At 37.0% G+C, this 18,946-nt stretch overlaps 3 protein-coding genes across 4 annotated transcripts in view; 2 read left to right on the top strand and 1 right to left on the bottom strand.

Annotated features, from left to right (window-relative positions):
• Positions 1-10,622: 10,622 nt before the first annotated feature.
• Positions 10,623-13,833, top strand: si:dkey-85k7.10 (endonuclease domain-containing 1 protein). Of its 2 annotated transcripts, none has more exons than XM_048185884.1 (3): positions 10,623-10,681; positions 11,310-11,687; positions 12,833-13,833. In XM_048185884.1, exons 2-3 carry the CDS (start codon positions 11,370-11,372, stop codon positions 13,412-13,414), a joined length of 900 nt encoding a protein of 299 aa, XP_048041841.1. In that variant the 5' UTR covers positions 10,623-10,681; positions 11,310-11,369; the 3' UTR covers positions 13,415-13,833. The 2 variants fall into 2 exon arrangements, with proteins under 2 accessions (XP_048041841.1, XP_048041840.1); XM_048185883.1 differs by having other exon boundaries at positions 10,643-10,681; positions 11,189-11,687.
• A 100-nt stretch (positions 13,834-13,933) lies between these two features.
• Positions 13,934-15,020, bottom strand: ufsp1 (UFM1-specific peptidase 1 (non-functional)). Its single transcript, XM_048185885.1, has one exon. It carries the CDS (start codon positions 14,879-14,881, stop codon positions 14,126-14,128), a length of 756 nt encoding a protein of 251 aa, XP_048041842.1. The 5' UTR covers positions 14,882-15,020; the 3' UTR covers positions 13,934-14,125.
• Positions 15,021-15,389: 369 nt separating this feature from the next.
• The window catches only part of epoa (erythropoietin a), a 32,515-nt gene continuing 28,958 nt past the window's right edge, over positions 15,390-18,946 (top strand). The window contains exon 1 of the mRNA XM_048185880.1: positions 15,390-15,490. The gene's annotated coding sequence lies outside the window, so the exon portion shown is untranslated. The remainder of the gene's footprint in view (positions 15,491-18,946) is intronic.

Here is an 18,946-nt window from a genome sequence, read left to right as displayed (position 1 = left end):
CAAAAAGAAAAGTATAATGAAATGATTTGAGAATTGGCCTATTAGAAAAGAACTGTAGTTCTGACAATAGTAGCACAAGAACAATAAAAAATGTTGTCCCCTTCTGAGGATGTAGACCTTGGTGAGACATGGTGTTTTCCTTAGTGCATAACTTACTTTTCACAAGTTTATTCTCCATCTGTAAATGTTAGAAAGTAATGCAAATATTTCCATTTTGAGGCTAAACTTCACAGTGAACGAGCGCTGCTGCGCGCATGCGCGCTAAACAGACGGGACGCAATAGAAGCACAATAATTCTAAAATATACATTTCGCTAAAATATTTGATGTTGGACATTAAATGTGCCTTATGTACACTTTCAAACCTACAAGTAAGTGTATTTTTATGATAGTAACTGTAAATGGACAATAGAGAATACGAACCGACGTCACGCCTCGTTGCATGCCGAGGCGGCGCCGCCATTTTGACAGGATCGCCCTCTATTACAGGCACTGAAATTAATACGGATTCTTGCTTACCTTTTGTTTTGTTTCTGCCATTAAGTGGAACGTTAACATTTTTAATGGTATCGTTTGCAGAGAATAGAAGCTATTTTATCGCGTCGCATGATCATTTTATTTTTTTTATTTTTTCACTGAAGTTTTGTAGAATTTCGTTTACAGTGTTGATCTGTTTACCGTGTCGCACGCTGGACGCTCACCACTGCTTCAGCCATCGTATGAATATCCAAATAAATCTATGTGATCAACACACTGAGAAAAGTCGATTCATTTATTTGTTGGAAACGTTTAAATGGTGCTTAAACGAGCATACTGAGTAGGCCTACAACTGTTGTCATTGTAATCCCCCTTTTCCACGATCACAGATGAGGAGAATCAGAGATTATGGGTCAAATTCAGCGGACAGACGGACACGAACACAATGTATTTTTATATTTTAACAAATGACAACCACACTAAGCAGTTTCATACCTTTATAAAAACCGTTATGAAGAAAATGTGTAAAATGCTTGCATTTTAAGTGATACTGAAAGTTTATATTTTGGTCTCATCCGTTTTCAGCATGTGCTTTATTTGTAAATAGAATTTGGTCTCTTTAATATCAGTCTAAGTGCATTAAGCCTTTTCTTGAGAGGACACGAGAGGAAACCCTTTTTATAAACGTGTTGCGTTCATATTTTGGGCTCATTTGCGTATCTCCACGCAGTATGCTTTAATAAATATACAGAATTGTTTGTTTGTCACATGAAGCGTTTTTCTTGTTAAGCATTTGAATATCCCCGTCAAGTTCTGCTAATTCACGAGCGCAGTGAGAGTTGCAAAGGTAATGTTAATTATTAAACCAAACGAAATCAAAACGTTCAAAAACACTTAGCAATGTGATTCTTTTATTGAGTGATAAGCAATGGGTTTTATCAGTGCAATTATGAATAGATTTGCCATCCGGCGTCTTCTCGTCATCTCCTCGACTTGGTGTTCCCTTGGTCATTTTACACGTACAAAAGGCGAAAAAACGTTGTTCACTGTCTTGTTTTCTCTCAGAACGATGATCTGAGTTAGTATCGCAATTATCGATGCAGCATTAATGACATACAATGGTGACATTTTTCACAATCATGACAGAAAACAAATTACTGCACTAAACTCAATAACGGAAAGGCTGCACGATCCTGTCAAGATGTAGCCTGACTACGTCAGACTTCCTACTTCCGCTCAATTTCATTTCGCTTCTGTACCAGTGCCCAAGGAAGTCGACCGGAAGTTGAAGTCGGCCGCGTGCTGCCATCTTGTAGCAGAACTTCACTTGCGTTAGCATCCCCATTGACTCCCATTCATTTTGGCGTCACTTTGACAGTGAATAACTTTACATCTGAGGCGTTTAAAGAATCCATTTGTCCATTATTTATTTCCAAAGATACACGACAATGTATAAAGGGCTCCATTACCTTCTATGTTACATTATGGCCCCGTAGAAACAGTTTTTGTAAAAATAGGCTAACGATTGCGTCATAACCACTCGACTCTCTGTCGCACAGTACAGAAATTACCGTATAGACATGAGGAGAAGCTCGCAGACAGTCGGGGAGATTATCTTAATATGGCGTACTGGCGTTACATTTTAAAATACTATACAAACTAATTAATCAGAATACTTACTCCTGCTCACTCACGCCAAAGAACTCCCCGCTCAAGCTCGCCGTCTCTGCAAGATTAACGATGGCAGTTTGCACGCACAGCTACTAGAAGATTTACATCTGTCAGACAGGTTGCGGACGTCATCAAGCCTAGTGTGAGTCTGCGCGTCAGAAACGGAAGTGCTAAAAATCGCTAAAAATGGGCTTCACTTGACTCAATTGAGTTCCAATGGGGTCGCTGTGTCCATTTCTTTTACTGTCTATGTTCTGTACTCAGTCTGATACAGCGTCAGAGCTTTGTTTTTTGCCACCGGTCTGGAAACAGCCGGGCCAATCAACGAACAGAGGGCGGGCTGAGAGCCGTGACATAATGCTAAGCGCCGAGTTTTACATTGTAGGTTAGAGAAATCGAAAACCGAAACGACCGCGGAAATGGGAAACGAGACACGGGATGCAAACTTCGGGATGCATTAACTTCGCATAATCTGCAAAAGTCGTTTACAGCCATGTTCACTCCGGTATTTCGCTCGCATCATCATGTGTTTACAACAGGTTTACAGTGGAAGTTCAATCATAGATTTGAGTTCGATGCATGATGTTTGTGCTTCGATGCGGCTGTACAGGCCCATAACATACGTCATAACTAAACGTATCTGATTGGCTTACGGGTAACCAATGATTTTAAACTTCAGACAAGCGCCCCCTAGCGAGAGAGAAAACACTTCTCTATTATGCCATTCCAGACTCTGTCTACGAAGCAAAGTGAAGTAGCAGAGTCTGGTATTACCAGGCTAGTCAAGATGGCGAATAAACAAAGAAGTTACCCAGAACTCAATGCGGCGTGACGTCAGATTCGTATTCTCTATCCACAAGTTTCCTACGCCCCATGAGGCCTTGCGTCAAACGTGGGAGCGTCTTCCGGTTCGAAGTAAACAAGCTGGACGTGACACTCATTCATTCAACATTTGACAGTCATTCAAGATTTAACGATCCAAACTTGCCAACGTTTGTTTTTTACTTAAAGATTTAAGATTCCAGCATAAATATTTGAACAATGTTTTACAATAAAAAATGTTACATTAAGGGTAATGTATTAATTTATGTCAGAAGTGCCGATCAATCATGCTAAATCTAACAGACCTATTCAGAGGGCTGTTTCATAAAAGATGCTAAGAAAAGCGACGATTAAACTCCAAAACCTGAATTAACCTAACAAATGAGTTTGGGCTAAAACGGTTTCATAAAAGGTAATTGAAGTTCACGCAGTCCCGCTAATTCGATCCAGGTTCACCTAGTCAAGATAATTTAGCGTGCACGCTTTTCTTAAGCAGCCCTAGAGGTCGATCATGGATCAAATCGATCCACCATAGGAAACGGCATACATTTTGTGATATTTTATGCGTTTGAGACATGGTGTTTTCCTTAGTGCATAACTTACTTTTCACAAGTTTATTCTCCATCTGTAAATGTTAGAAAGTAATGCAAATATTTCCATTTTGAGACTAAACTTCACATTGAACGAGCGCTGCTGCGCGCATGCGCGCTAAACAGACGGAACGCAATAGAAGCGCAATAATTCTAAAATATACATTTCGCTAAAATATTTGATGTTGGACATTAAATGTGCCTTATGTACACTTTCATACCTACAAGTAAGTGTATTTTTATGATAGTAACTGTAAATGGACTATTGTAATGGGGTAAATCAATATACTTTGGGACAATTACTGAGTTTAGATTCATCTTACCAATTAAAATTTAGTCTGTGCATATTAATTTTAACTTTTAATTTTGTGATTTTAATTTCTGCTCTTCTAATAACCATAAAGAGTACTACTGCCAAACAAAACCAGAGAGAAATGTATTCATATATTTTAAAACAATCTAATTAAATATTGGGCACAAAACATTTAGCCAGTAAGAAAGGAAAACACACATATATATATATATATATAAATATATAAAATTCAGGTTGATTAGGACACTTTTTCCCAGTCATTTCAATAGCAAAAAGTGTCCTAATCAACCTGAAATCCATATATATATATATATATATATATAATATATATATATATATATATATATATATGAGACCAGAGTATAGATTAAATATGGGCCTTGGAAAAGGCTAGCTGACTCTTGTGCTCTTGTGCTTTGACTACAGTGGGTAGTTTCAGTGTGGACAACAATCATGCATGCCACTTCAGCAGGCTGCATCTTACTCTGTCACTCTTTTCATAGCTTTTGCTGGCTCTGAAACACTCACTTGGTATTTCTCCTGCTCTTTGTCTAGCAAAAAAATCACTCATCACTTAATGAAAGCTTACAAATGAAGGCCTGATTGTTTCAGGGGTCTTGTCATAGGTTTATTGATTTTGAATTTCTGGGTTACTTTTGCTATATTTTCACACTTAAAACAATGATTTGGTAATCCTCTTGTATTCTTCTGTGCTAAGAAATAAGTCTCCTGACAGTTCTCTCCCAAGTGCTTCCATTGTTGTCAGTATTAAGTCTGAGAATGATTCAGTGGGCTATATAACACTTAATTTTTAAGACATTACTTCTCTTTAAATGTTTTGTTTCTCATCATACTTACCTTTTAATAAAATATTAAAATAATAAAAATGTCTTAAACTTACACCAATATATATTTTTATTTAGCACAATTTAGTAAATGTGTGTATATATATATATATATATATATATATATATATATATATATATATATATATATATATATATATATATATGTTAATAAAGTCAAATAATTGTATGTGAGAGAGTCAGTTGTAATATCATTGCGTTCCTATTGGTCAGTGTTAGAGGAGCTCAGCTTAGCCTGACAGTTAGCCTGCTCCAGACCAGGCTAGTTTCCCAGCATAAGTTGCCAGAGTAACTGAGTTTGAACTAATTTAAGTTTGTTTTATGAAACAGAATTCACTGACAACAAATCTGACTAAGTAAAATAAGCCTGGCTTGTTTTCTAATCTTGTTTTATGAAACAGCCCTCAGTTGCGCCTGCTTCCATTTATTTACGATCACGAGAATGCACAAAACAACTCCACTAAGGCTTTTAAATCCAAATGCTAACACATTTAGAAATATATTGATAACATACCCTATGTTTACGTCACTTTTCTGAGCATTTCTATTTATTTTCCTCTAAATTATGCGATGATTGCAATCCGAGGATGTTTGCGCGATCTCTTGTCTATCTATCCTGATCCTTTCAGCCAGAGCAACAGAGGGAGCTCATGAGAAGGCAACAGGAGTTATGAGTTATACGAGTTAACCGGAGTGTGTGAATCTGTGAAAGATATGCATTTGTCAGGAATCAACAGGCACAGGGAAGAGACAGATAAAACATTAAACTAAATAAATACACGATTATAATCATATAAGAATTGTCTTCGTCCCTCAAGCAGTCTCTGATATTTTCCATAAACGTGTGTATTTATCGCAATGGTTAACATCAGTAGCCTTTAGCATCGCATACAGTGGAAACGCGACTGGCTCTGGCACGCACGATACGTTAGGAGTAAAATATCACATCATATGGCTTTGGTGCATCAGTGACAGGTGAAGTACAGACAGCGGGTTGTTCATGTATTGCAGGGTCAGGATGCTCTAGTCATGCAGTAGCACTGTTGTGGAAGGTCAGTAAAGTAAAGGGCAATTAAGGGCACGAAAACTGTTTATTGTATTGTGATATTATTAACTAATAAATGTACTAAACTGAAATGTTGTCCCTGAGCGCCGTAACGACATCTCTCATAAAGATTTGCAACTTTGCAAAGTAAACAATGATCCAAAAAACACTTAGCCTCTTCGCTAATTAGCACACTAAATACCATTGGTATGCTACTTCCGCCGCCTCACCGGAAGTTGTACCCACGTTCTCTTTTACAGTAGCGGCCCGCGGAAACAGGTGAGAATACGATTCTAACGTCACGCCGCGTTGAGTTCTGGGTAACTTCTTTGTTTATACGCCATCTTGACAGGATCGCGCAGCCTTTCCGTCATTGAGTTTAGTTCAGTAATTTTTTTTCTGTCATGATTGTGAAAAATTTCACCATTGTATGTCATTAATGCTGCATCGATAATGGTGATAGTAACTCTGATAATCGTTCTGGGAGAGAACTGGACAAAGAGCAACGTTTTTTGCCTTTTCTACGTGTAAAAACAACAAGGGAAGCAGTTCGTGGAGATGACGAGAAGACGCCGGATGGCAAATCTTTTAGTAATGGCATTGATTAAACCCACTGCATATCACTCAAAAAAGAAAGAGTGTTTTTTGAAATTTTTGGTTTAATAATTAACATTACCTTTTGCGAGTCTGACTCACTCCGCTCGTGAATTAGTAGAACTTGAACGGGGACATTCAAATGCTTTTAAGAAAGAAGAAACGCTTAATGCACCGAGACAAACAAGATTATGTACATATCTGTTAAAGCGTTGCGTTCATATTCAGGGCTCGTCTGCACATCTTTTAATATAATGTCATCATAATACACTAAGCCAACGTTTTTAAAAGGTGCCCTTGCAAGGACTCACTACTAAACTGTTGACAAGCTCCTAGGGTTTTGATTTTGTTTGTCATCTGTTGAAATAAATATAAAAATACAGTGTGTTCGTGTCCGTCTGTCCGCTGACTGACCCATAATCTCTGATTCTCTGGGATCGTGGAAAGGAATATTTACAATGACAACAGTTGTAGGCCTACTCAATATGCTCGTTTAAGCATAATTTAAACGTTTCCAACAAATAAATGAATCGATTTTTCTCAGCGTGTTGAACACATACTTTTATTTGGATATTCATATGATGGCTGAAGCAGCAGCGAGCGTCCAGTGTGCGACACGGTAAACAGATGAACATTGTAAACGAAATTCTACAAAACTTCAGTGAAAAAATTAAAAATAAATAAAATTATCATGCGATGCTATAAAATAGCTTCTGTTCCCTGCAAACGATACCCTTAAAAATGTGAATGTTCCACGTAATGGCAGAAACAAAACAAAAGGTAAGCAAGTATCTGTATTCATTTCAGTGCAAGTAGTAGGGGGCGATCCTGTCAAAATGGCGGCGCCGCCCCGGCATGCAACACGCCATGACGTCGGTTCGTATTCTCTATTGTAATATATAGGGGAGAGTGGGGGCGGTTGCAACACTTTTTACATTTCCTTCAGTTTCTCAGCGACTGTTTGTATTAGAAAGACAAAAAAATATATATATTAAACCCATATATGTCGCCTACCTGCCCATATATGTTGCCCTGTTGCAACATGTGTACATATGATAATATGAAAGTAATTTGTACTAGTTGCAACAGTACAGAGGGGCCGAAGCAACAGTCAGATGTAATAAACTCATACTTCTGCATCATTTTTTAAATCTTTTTTTTAGTTTATTTGAGACCAGAGTTCATTGAGTTAACTTTTTAAAGTAAAAAACAAGTACACAACCATGTAACACCTTTACTGATTTATGTAGGCCCAACTCAGATGTGATTTCTGCCTAATAACATCAACTCATGCGGTTCTGACGGAAGAAGAAAACTAGAGCAAGCTGTTTGCATGTGCACAACTCACCAGCACATGATGTGGGTGTTTGACAGTGTGTTGCTATGCATTTGCAAAGTATTTTTTGTTGTTGTTACTTACTAGTCCCTCCTTCAAAGCCAATTTGAAAATCATAAATCTGAATATCATAAATCAGCATAAATTCCTCAACAAGATGCATAATTTGAGGCAGTTAGAGTGAGTTAGGGGTTTGCTCTAAACACAGACACTATGCATGAGCCATATTAATAGCGATGCATGGTTTAGCAAAGAGACTAAATGAATAAATGCATACATACTAAGAAAATAAGCACAACATATCCAAGCACAGACCTCTAGCTTGGCTACAATATGTACTATTTCTCCAATATGCAGTATATATGCACATTTTCTGATGATGAACTGTATGCCTTTAATATCTTACAAGTTGTTCAAAGCATTTCTAAGGATATTGATTTTCTGAGATGGTGAATGGGAACATGTTTTGTGTAACATTAGCAACACAGTATTTGCTGTTTGATATCGTAGTCAAACAAATGCTAAGCATATCAATTAGCGTTATGTGACCTCACTGTCCTGACATCATTGCTCACTACAGCAGCAGCTAAGGACAGAATAGGTAGAGGGACACCCCTTTCTGTTGTCCTTTTCCTGTCTCGTGGCATACTGAAAAAAAACAGAACAGAAAATGTAGGATACACTGCAGACTAGTTTGACTTTTAAAAAAGCAATTTGCTGAAATACAAAGAGGAGATACCTGATTATTGAAATATGTTCTTTATCAAACCACTGAATTGCCTTTTATATCAATTTTATCTAATTGTCATTATTATTGTCATGAGGGACAGTTGCAACACCATGTGGGGACAGTTGCAACAATGTGTTGCAATTGTCCCACCCCCTGGCAGCCATCTTAAAACTAGTGATGCTAGCCTAACACATTAGCTTGAACACATTGTACCCAAGTCTGTTAAGAGCTAAGAAAATGCACATTCAAACTATAAAACTATAAAAAAAACAATACTTAAACAGTTTAGACAGTATGACAAAAGATCTAGTAGTAAAAAAAGTTACTTTTTTGCCTTGAATTTCAGTTCTCCTATAAGGAGGTTTAGCATGTAGCTGTTAACTTCCAGAAAGCTGAGCATGTGCAGTAGGAGTGTCATGACTCTAGCTCATTCCTGATTGGATAAATCAGCAATGTTGCAACTGTCGTTGCAACTGCAGAGTGGGGGCGGTTGCAACACTTTTTACATTTCCTTCAGTTTCTCAGTGACTGTTTGTATTAGAAAGACAAAAAATATATATATTAAACCCATATATGTCACCTACCTGCCCATACTGTTGCAACATGTGTACATATGATAATATGAAAGTAATTTGTACTTAAATGGACCCTGAAAAATGTTGCAACTGTCCCCATATATGGGGACAGTTGCAACAGTACCGAGGGGCAGTTGCAACAGTCATTTAGATGTAATAAACTCATACTTCTGCATCATTTTTCAAATCTTTTTTTTAGTTTATTTGAGACCAGAGTTCATTGAGTTAACTTTTTAAAGTAAAAAACAAGTACACAACCATGTAACACCTTTACTGATTTATGTAGGCCCAACTCAGATGTGATTTCTGTCCCCACTCTCCCCTACTTTGGGACAATTGAGTTTAGATTCATCTTACCAATTCAAATTTAGTCTGTGCATATTTATTTTAATTTTTAATTTTGTGATTTTAATTTCTGCTCTTCTAATAACCATAAAGAGTACTACTGCCAAACAAAACCAGAGAGAAATGTATTCATATATTTTAAAACAATCTAATTAAATATTGGGCACAAAACATTTAGCCAGTAAGAAAGGAAAACCTATATATATATTTATATATATATAATTCAGGTTGATTAGGACACTTTTTCCCAGTCATTTCAATAGCAAAAAGTGATAATCAAGTCCTAATCAACCTGAATTCACTATATATATATATATATATATATATATATATATATATATATATATATATATATATATATATATATATCACTTAAAAACTATATATATATATATCACTTAATGAAAGCTTACAAATGAAGGCCTGATTGTTTCAGGGGCCTTGTCATAGGTTTATTGATTTTGAATTTCTGTGTTACTTTTGCTATATTTTCACACTTAAAACAATGATTTGGTAATCCTCTTGTATTCTTCTGTGCTATGAAATAAGTCTCCTGACAGTTCTCTCCCAAGTGCTTCCATTGTTGTCAGTATTAAGTCTGAGAATGATTCAGTGGGCTATATAACACTTAATTTTTAAGAAATTACTTCTCTTTAAATGTTTTGCTTCTCATCATACTTACCTTTTAATAAAAAAAATGTCTTAAACTTACACCAATATATATTTTTATTTAGCACAATTTAGTAAATGTGTGTATATATATATATATATATATATATATATATATATATATATATATATATATATATATATATATATATATGTTAATAAAGTCAAATAATTGTATGTGAGAGAGTCCGCTGTAATATCATTGCGTTCCTATTGGCCAGTGTTAGAGGAGCTCAGCTTAGCCTTACAGTTAGCCTGCTCCAGACCAGGCTAGTTTCCCAGCATAAGTTGCCAGAGTAACTGAATTTGAACTAATTTAAGTTTGTTTTATGAAACAGAATTCACTGACAACAAGTCTGACTAAGTAAAATAAGCCTGGCTTGTTTTCTAATCTTGTTTTATGAAACAGCCCTCTGGCTAGCCAGCTAATCCAGCTTCATGGTACAGGCCCCTGGACCACGAATCATAATAAACATGCTCCAGCCAATAACCAACAAGAATGATTTTAAGTGCGCGTTCATGACTGTTTCAGGAAGCACGGATGGGAGGGGAGGAGGAGACGGAGGGAGGGTCTAGCTAGCCTCTGTTTTGTTTGACAACACTTCGAACATCAACAGGAAGTTACTCCACCCAGGATCGCTTAGAGAAGGTGGGTACTCGTATAGTTACAGTCTGCTCTTGGTATTGTTTGATGGTAATTGTGAAAGTATTGTTGCCATTTTGTACTGAAGTACAAGAAAAGAAAAGTTAATGAGTACAATTTATTGTTCTCACTTTGTTTGCGTAGATTAAGTGTTTCATTAAAAGAAACACATCCAATTATATATCACTTAAAGGTTTGTCTAAAAGTAGATATCTTATGTTAAATTTAAATTCATAATACTTTTCCATCATGTCTTATTCAGGCTCAGGGCTGACTATAAAAGTATGTTCACATTTACGGAGCCAATGAACATTAGGCCAGCAGTGAGCAAATTTACCTTCCTGATTTGCATGTAGATGAGGATAACGGCACACTGAAGTTCGTCTTATCAATATGCTTTACATTTTTGTCTAAGTTTTGTTGTAGATCAGACTCTCCGAACATGGTTTTGCATGTACTCTGTACTCTGTATTAGCATTTTCAATGGCTCTCATTTTATTCTCCACCTTCCAGTGAAGAGTCAGTTGATTTTAAATGAGATAAAGACAGTCGTTTGGAGACACTGAATAAGCCAGTCACAGAAAAAGGAGCGACGTTGTTTCTGAAAATCTTTGTTTGTTACTGCCCTACTTAGGTCAGTCCAAAGAACATTTCACAGAGAAGAAAGGCAACAGTTTAAACTCTTCAGGACAACATGAAGCTCACGGTCAATTGCTGGTTCTGGTTTGGAACCTTTCTGATCCCACTGATGTGCTTGATCTTAAGATCACAAGCTGGAGTGGTGGAGGACTTCTCCCGTGTGGAGCGTTGTAAGGATTTTCTTTATATGGGCACTCCACCACGAGGTTACCTCAGTACTTCTCTAAAAAAGATCTGCCAGCGGTTTGTGGACGAGCCTCGCTTCATCACCCTCTACAACCCCCAAAAACACATCCCCATCTATTCAGCATACATCTTCAAGAAATCAGATGGGGAGAAGCGGGTAGACGTTCCCTGGATGTTTGAACCACAGGTGAGCGTGTGCTAAAAATAACATATTCAGTGAACTCTGTAGGAACGCTGAACACTTCTGAAACTGATCAAAAGTGGCAGTAAGACTTACATTGTTACAAAAAAATGCTGTTCTTTAGACTTTCCTGTATGTTGTTTCATGTGATATATGAAAATATTAAAGGGATAGTTCACCTAAAAATGAACATTTTGTCATCATTTACTGACCCTCAAGTTGTTCCAAACCTGTTTGAGTTTCTTTCTTCTGTTGAACACAAAAGAAGATATTTTTTAAGGATTTTGGTAACCAGACAGTTGACGGAAGCCTTTTTTTTTTTTTTTCTACTATGGAAGTCAATGGCTACCGTCAACTGTTTGATTACCACATTCTTCAAAATATCTTCTTTTGTGGTTAACAGAAGAAACTCGACAGATTTGGAACAACTTGAGGGTGAGCAAGTGATGACAAATGTTTTTATTTAAGCAGCACAACTATTCTCATCAATGATAATAATAATTTAAAAAATAAAAAAAAGTTTCTTGAGCAGTAAATCAGTATATTATAATGTGATCATGTGACACTGTAGACTGTAGTAATGCAGAATATTCAGCTTTGCATCACAGGAATAAATTACAATTTTAAAATTATTGAAATAAAAAGCAATGGTTCTATATATATGTTACCTGATATTGCCAAAACATGTTTGAAATCTGTTTTAAAGTAAAAATGATACAGCATAGTACTTGAATGTTTCTATTCTGAAATGTGTTAATGTACAGAGCCCCTAAAGGAACTTGTGAGATGGGAGGTTTTGTGTTCCCCGAGACACTTTGCATTCCCTCGCACTCAAGAACTCAAAAGGTTCGCTGGGGAATGCAAAGGTTTTGCGAGGCTGTGAGCAAATGCAAAGTTTATTGGGGGAATGCAAAAGTTTTGCGAAAGAACACAAAAGCATCTCAATATATATTTTTCCTCCTATTTCATATTTTTTCCATCACCATGTCCATTTAAGGGCTCTGTGTGAATGTGATCTAGGTATTAGTTTATTGTAATCATTACATTTGGCAAGGGTGTTTAATCTTCATCCTCTTCATGCCTCTGGGTCACTAAATCTATGTTAGCCTCATCATCATCATCATCATCATCATGTTTCTTATTTTTCACAGCTGGCAACTGATAAAGGAAGCAGTAACATGGAACCCTTCCCCCAGTCCTCATTAATGCACAGAAACTTTGAAGACACGCAGGCTGTGTTAGAAGACTACGCTGACGTGGTCCAATATGAGCGTGGCCAACTGAACCCAGATGAGCATCAGGCAGACCCGCAGGACAAGGCCGCCACCTACACCTTGACCAATGTGGTTCCCCTGATTAGGGAGTTCAGTTTTGGTCCCTGGAGCACACAGGTAGAGATTACCCGCAAACGCCTCAACAACTATTGCCACGGAAAGGCTTATCTCATCACTGGGGTCACAACATCAGGTAATATGATTCGACGTGATAACCAAGATCGTGTCGCCATCCCAGAGTTCGTGTGGACGGCCTACTGCTGCACGGATTACGATCACAACGCACCCTACTCAGAGAGGTATAAGTTTCCGGCGTTTGGTGCCTATGGTCTCAATGATCGTGTGAACAACCACATAGTGGAGGTTCCCATCAAGAATCTGGAGAAGTTTCTCAAGGGCAAAATGGAGGTGGACAAGAACTTCCAGATCTTTTACAATGACTGTGTGTCAGACTTGTAAGGATTCATTGAATGAAGGCCCTCAGCCCCAAGTTAAATCATTATTATTATTTCAAGATATTATTAATTATATCTATATACATTAAAATATATATGATAATGATAACCTTATCTATTCCTTGGGGACAAAGTAGTTCCAACTGCTTTTTTGAGAGATAAAATATCTATATGCTAAACAGTTAAGCAAGGCAGCTGAGCCTCATTTATGTTTTGATCTTTTCCTTTAGAAGTTGTATGTTAGTATGTTTTATAACATCTATAGCATACCTGTTAAACTAAGGCATATATTGGATAAATTACTAAGAATAAATTACTATAACTGTAAACAAAACAGTGTGACACACATCAGGATGCTGTTATAAGAGTCTCGGCATGTGAGAAGAAATATTAAAATAAAATGTAGTGTCTACTGTTCAGCCACATGTGGTTCATTTATCAGTTTGTTGTCATTGTTTGATATTCAAATCATTTTAAGGTACATGTTAATGCAAGAAGGAAATTATCATGGAAGTCAAAGCCATTTATATTTAGTTATTTTATTAATGGGATGAGGTGAAACAGAAAAACATATTACAAATTCTGTAAATGTAGTCAGTCAAAGAAGTATGGCTTACATCTGTATCTCTGCATGCTGTAAAAATCCTCACATACAGGATACAATGAATAGACAATGGGAATTTTATTTTAATTTATAAAAATTAACAAGAAACAGTCACTTCTTAGCACTAAGAGGCAGGCAAAGATTGTAGAAAGAACACTGATCCATAGAAGCAACTGGTTTCCATGAAACCCAACCTTGCCTTTGCAAAGAGTTTTTATCTAAGGGACAGCCAAAGTAGTGAGGGTCCATAACAAGCAGATAGCTCCCCTGTTTACCAGTGCACACACCCAAGATCCCCTTAGAGGAATTGTCCCTGTCTCCCCCCATCATAACAGGTGACCCACGGGTAAGAAAGTGGTTATGAAGATCCTCTACGGCTTGATCAAGCTCCTTGCCGTACCGCACATGCACTATGCGGCAGGGAACATCATAGAGCTGGTCAAGAACAAGACTTGCTTCAAATGTCCCTATCCACTCCCTGGAACCCAGGAATGAATCTGGTTTGTCCCCTATTTCCACCAAAGTCTGTTGTATTTCAGAAAGACTAGGTGGGGGTCTGCGGCTCACACTGGGAGGTTGATTAAGACACAGCCATGAAGACATGGTCTGAATAGTCCTGTATCCACAACCCCAACCTCTGTCATCCTTGCCATCACAACCATAATGATAATAGAGACACTCTCCTGATATGACTGAGCATCTGTCACAGTCTGGAGACGGCTGAGGTAGTCCGTCATGGGCATTCTTTACTAATATATCCTTCCATGTTTCGCTGTTGGCTGTTATCGGCGTTTGTCCACAAACATGTCCACCCCAATCTATACACTCAGTTTTCTGATGTGTCCCTCTTTTCTCGGTCTCTTCCATGACAGCACGTGCACATCAACGACGTCAGGTACCATTTACATACTAAATAAAAAGAATGTACGCTACGTTACATGTGATTCTGGCATCTCGTATTATTTGTCCATCTCCGAAAGTCTTCCCTGTAGTGTATGAGCTCGTTAGAAAACAGTTCCGCCTCAAATTCGAGATCTTCACGAAACTTTTCTGCTTTACAGACAATAAATGGTGATAATTGTGAACATTAAATAAAATTAATAGCGTCAATAAATACAAAACTGAGCATTGTAAAACTAAAAAGTAATGTTGGCTCTGTAAGCGAGACGAGACATCCCTGAGATTTAAAATTAGATGTGTGAAACTACAGTTATTGCTGATATATATATATATATATATATATATATATATATATATATATATATATATATATATATATATATATATATATATATATATATATATATATATAATTTTTGTACGTTTAACGAAAGTCTACATTTGTCACAAGCGTTTGGAGCGCTAACAATCAGTTCATCAGCAGAGGGCGCCAGAGTTCTGGAAGTCTATCCTTAGACCCATTCAATTTTGGATGTGGAGAGGACTTTGCTAACTTTGGCCAAGGTTATGAAAAAGGTAAGCTACGTTCTGTTACGTAAGTTTAGTAATTCATGAGAAATTTTGGTTGTTCAACAGATGCCAAACTAGAGGTTGAGTATTGCATATGTTTAATTGAAATGCTTCATGTTACAACCCTGTTGAAAAAAACAGCATATGCTGGTTAGGTATGTTTTGAAGCTGGTTTGAGCTGGTTTAAGATGGTCAAGTGCTGGTCCTGAGCTGGAGCTAGTTCCTTAGGACCAACTTAGGACCAGCATAAACCAGTTTAGGACCAGCACTTGACCATCTTAAACCAGCATAAACCATTTTAGGACCAGAACTTGACCATCTTAAACCAGCATAAACCAGCTTAGAACCAGCACTTGACCATCTTAAACCAGCATAAACCAGCTTAGGACCAGCACTTGACCATCTTAAACCAGCATAAATGAGCTTAGGACCAGCACTTGACCATCTTAAACCAGCATAAACCAGTTTAGGACCAGCACTTGACCATCATAAACCAGCTTAGGACCAGCACTTGACCATCTTAAATCAGCATAAACCAGCTTAGGACCAGAACTTGACCATCTTAAACCAGCATAAACCATTTTAGGACCAGCACTTGACCATCTTAAACCAGCATAAACCATCTTAGGACCAGAACTTGACCATATTAAACCAGCATAAACCAGCTTAGGACCAGCACTTGACCATCTTAAATCAGCATAAACCAGCTTAGGACCAGAACTTGACCATCTTAAATCAGCATAAACCAGTTTAGGACCAGAACTTGACCATCTTAAACCAGCATAAACCATTTTAGGACCAGCACTTGACCATCTTAAACCAGCATAAACCATCTTAGGACCAGAACTTGACCATATTAAACCAGCATAAACCAGCTTAGAACCAGCACTTGACCATCTTAAACCAGCATAAACCAGTTTAGGACCAGAACTTGACCATCTTAAACCAGCATAAACCATCTTAGGACCAGCACTTGACCATCTTAAACCAGCATAAACCATCTTAGGACCAGAACTTGACCATCTTAAACCAGCATAAACCAGCTTAGAACCAGCACTTGACCATCTTAAACCAGCATAAACCAGTTTAGGACCAGAACTTGACCATCTTAAACCAGCATAAACCATTTTAGGACCAGCACTTGACCATCTTAAACCAGCATAAACCATTTTAGGACCAGAACTTGACCATCTTAAACCAGCATAAACCAGTTTAGGACCAGCACTTGACCATCTTAAACCAGCATAAACCAGCTTAGGACCAGAACTTGACCATCTTAAACCAGCATAAACCAGCTTAGAACCAGCACTTGACCATCTCAAACCAGCATAAACCATCTTAGGACCAGAACTTGACCATCTCAAACCAGCATAAACCATCTTAGGACCAGAACTTGACCATCTTAAACCAGCATAAACCATTTTAGGACCAGAACTTGACCATCTCAAACCAGCATAAACCATTTTAGGACCAGAACTTGACCATCTTAAACCAGCATAAACCAGTTTAGGACCAGCACTTGACCATCTTAAACCAGCATAAACCAGCTTAGGACCAGAACTTGACCATCTTAAACCAGCATAAACCAGCTTAGAACCAGCACTTGACCATCTCAAACCAGCATAAACCATCTTAGGACCAGAACTTGACCATCTCAAACCAGCATAAACCATTTTAGGACCAGAACTTGACCATCTTAAACCAGCATAAACCATTTTAGGACCAGAACTTGACCATCTCAAACCAGCATAAACCAGTTTAGGACCAGCACTTGACCATCTTAAACCAGCATAAACCATTTTAGGACCAGAACTTGCCATCTCAAACCAGCATAAACCAGTTTAGGACCAGCACTTGACCAGCTCATACCAGCTTCCATGCTTTAAAACATACCTAATCGGCATATGCTGGTTTTATTCAACAGGGAACTATTAACTGATTATTTAGAGATCATATGTCTTGAATAATGCTGTAGAAAACTATGTATTTGACATCTTATTACTTGTTCCTCTTGTTGTGTAGTTTATCTCCATAACCTTTTGATTGGAGGTTACAGCCTTTTTGTTTTTATAAGTTGTTTCCAAATGGACAGAAATAGAGTCATCCTCCTCTGTCCATTTCCCATACACGTGAAGATAAACAAAAACCTGGGCAACCAGAGAAACAACACTGGCAGGAGTAGTATTATGCATCACTCTGTCAATAATGGTACCAAAGCAGAAACAAACCCTAAAATATCTCTGGATAGACTGGATGCCATTGTCAGGGGAAAGAAAACAACCTGTATAAGTATAAACAACTGGTTTTGTAAACACAGTTGTTTTTGACCTATTATGTAGGATTAGTCCTTGCATATTTCTGTATGAGGCACTGTATGCTTGAGATGGCCCTTTGTTCATTTAAACATTAAATTAAATTACTTGTTTTATATAGAAATGAAGCTGAACTAAGAAGCTGTACAATTCAGCAAACAAATATTTAATTTTGAAACAAAATGCAGGAAATTAAGGAAAAAATCGTTAAACCATTACTAAAACAAGATAGAGACATAGCAGGTAGATAACAGAAACATGGAAAAAACATCAGCATGCATGAAAACAGATCACAAGGTCAAAGAATAGACTACGATAAACAATGCATGATAAGGGGAATGTGAATGCTGGCCTGAAATTGAATGTTTTGACTTGAGATAGACTTAAAGATGAACACTTAAGATCAGACACAAATCTGGAGATGGAAGACATTTAAAAACTAACTGAAATGACAAGTCCCTGATGCAAAATACTGTGGTTAGAATGGAAAAAATAAAACCCTGTACCTAAAGAGGTTAAACTGTTTGTGGTTTGTAGTTATGATTCAAGCTGGATACAAGACTGTACGGATAACTGTAGGTGAGTGGAGGCTGTCATTGCATTCAACTATTTCTTTTATATCCTTGTGTGTGTATATATATATATATATATATATATATATATATATATATATATATATATATATATATATATATTTATTCCTGTGATGTCAAAGCTGAATTTTCAGCATCATTACTCCAGTCTTCAGTGTCACATGATCCTTCAGAAATCAGTCTAATATCCTGATTTGCTGCTCAAGAAACATTTATTATTATTATCAATGTTGAAAACAGTTGTGTACTTTTTTTTTCAGGATTCCTTGATGAATAGAAAGCATTTATCTGAAATAAAAGCTTTTGTAACATTATACACTACCGTTCAAAAGACTGGGGTCAGTAAGAGTTTTTATATTTATTTTTTGAAAAGAAATTAAAGAAATTAATACTTTTATTCAGCAAGGATGCATTAAATCAATCAAAAGTGGCAGTAAAGACATTTATAATGTTACAAAAGATTAGATTTCAGATAAACACTGTTCTTTTGAACTTTCTATTCATCAAGCAATCCTGAAAAAAATAATGTACACAAATATTTTGTACAATTGTACACA

The sequence above is a fragment of the Megalobrama amblycephala genome, linkage group LG3, assembly GCF_018812025.1.
Source record: "Megalobrama amblycephala isolate DHTTF-2021 linkage group LG3, ASM1881202v1, whole genome shotgun sequence".
Classification (NCBI taxonomy): domain Eukaryota; kingdom Metazoa; phylum Chordata; class Actinopteri; order Cypriniformes; family Xenocyprididae; genus Megalobrama; species Megalobrama amblycephala.
This window is presented reverse-complemented; position numbering and strand designations above follow the sequence as displayed.

Excerpts from the sequence above, each read along its gene's own strand:
- si:dkey-85k7.10 (XM_048185884.1), top strand. The coding sequence starts at position 11,370 with ATGAAGCTCACGGTCAATTGCTGGTTCTGGTTTGGAACCTTTCTGATC. Across the intron at positions 11,688-12,832 it reads CCTGGATGTTTGAACCACAG|CTGGCAACTGATAAAGGAAG; the intron begins GTGAGCGTGTGC and ends TATTTTTCACAG.
- ufsp1 (XM_048185885.1), bottom strand. The coding sequence starts at position 14,881 with ATGGAAGAGACCGAGAAAAGAGGGACACATCAGAAAACTGAGTGTATA.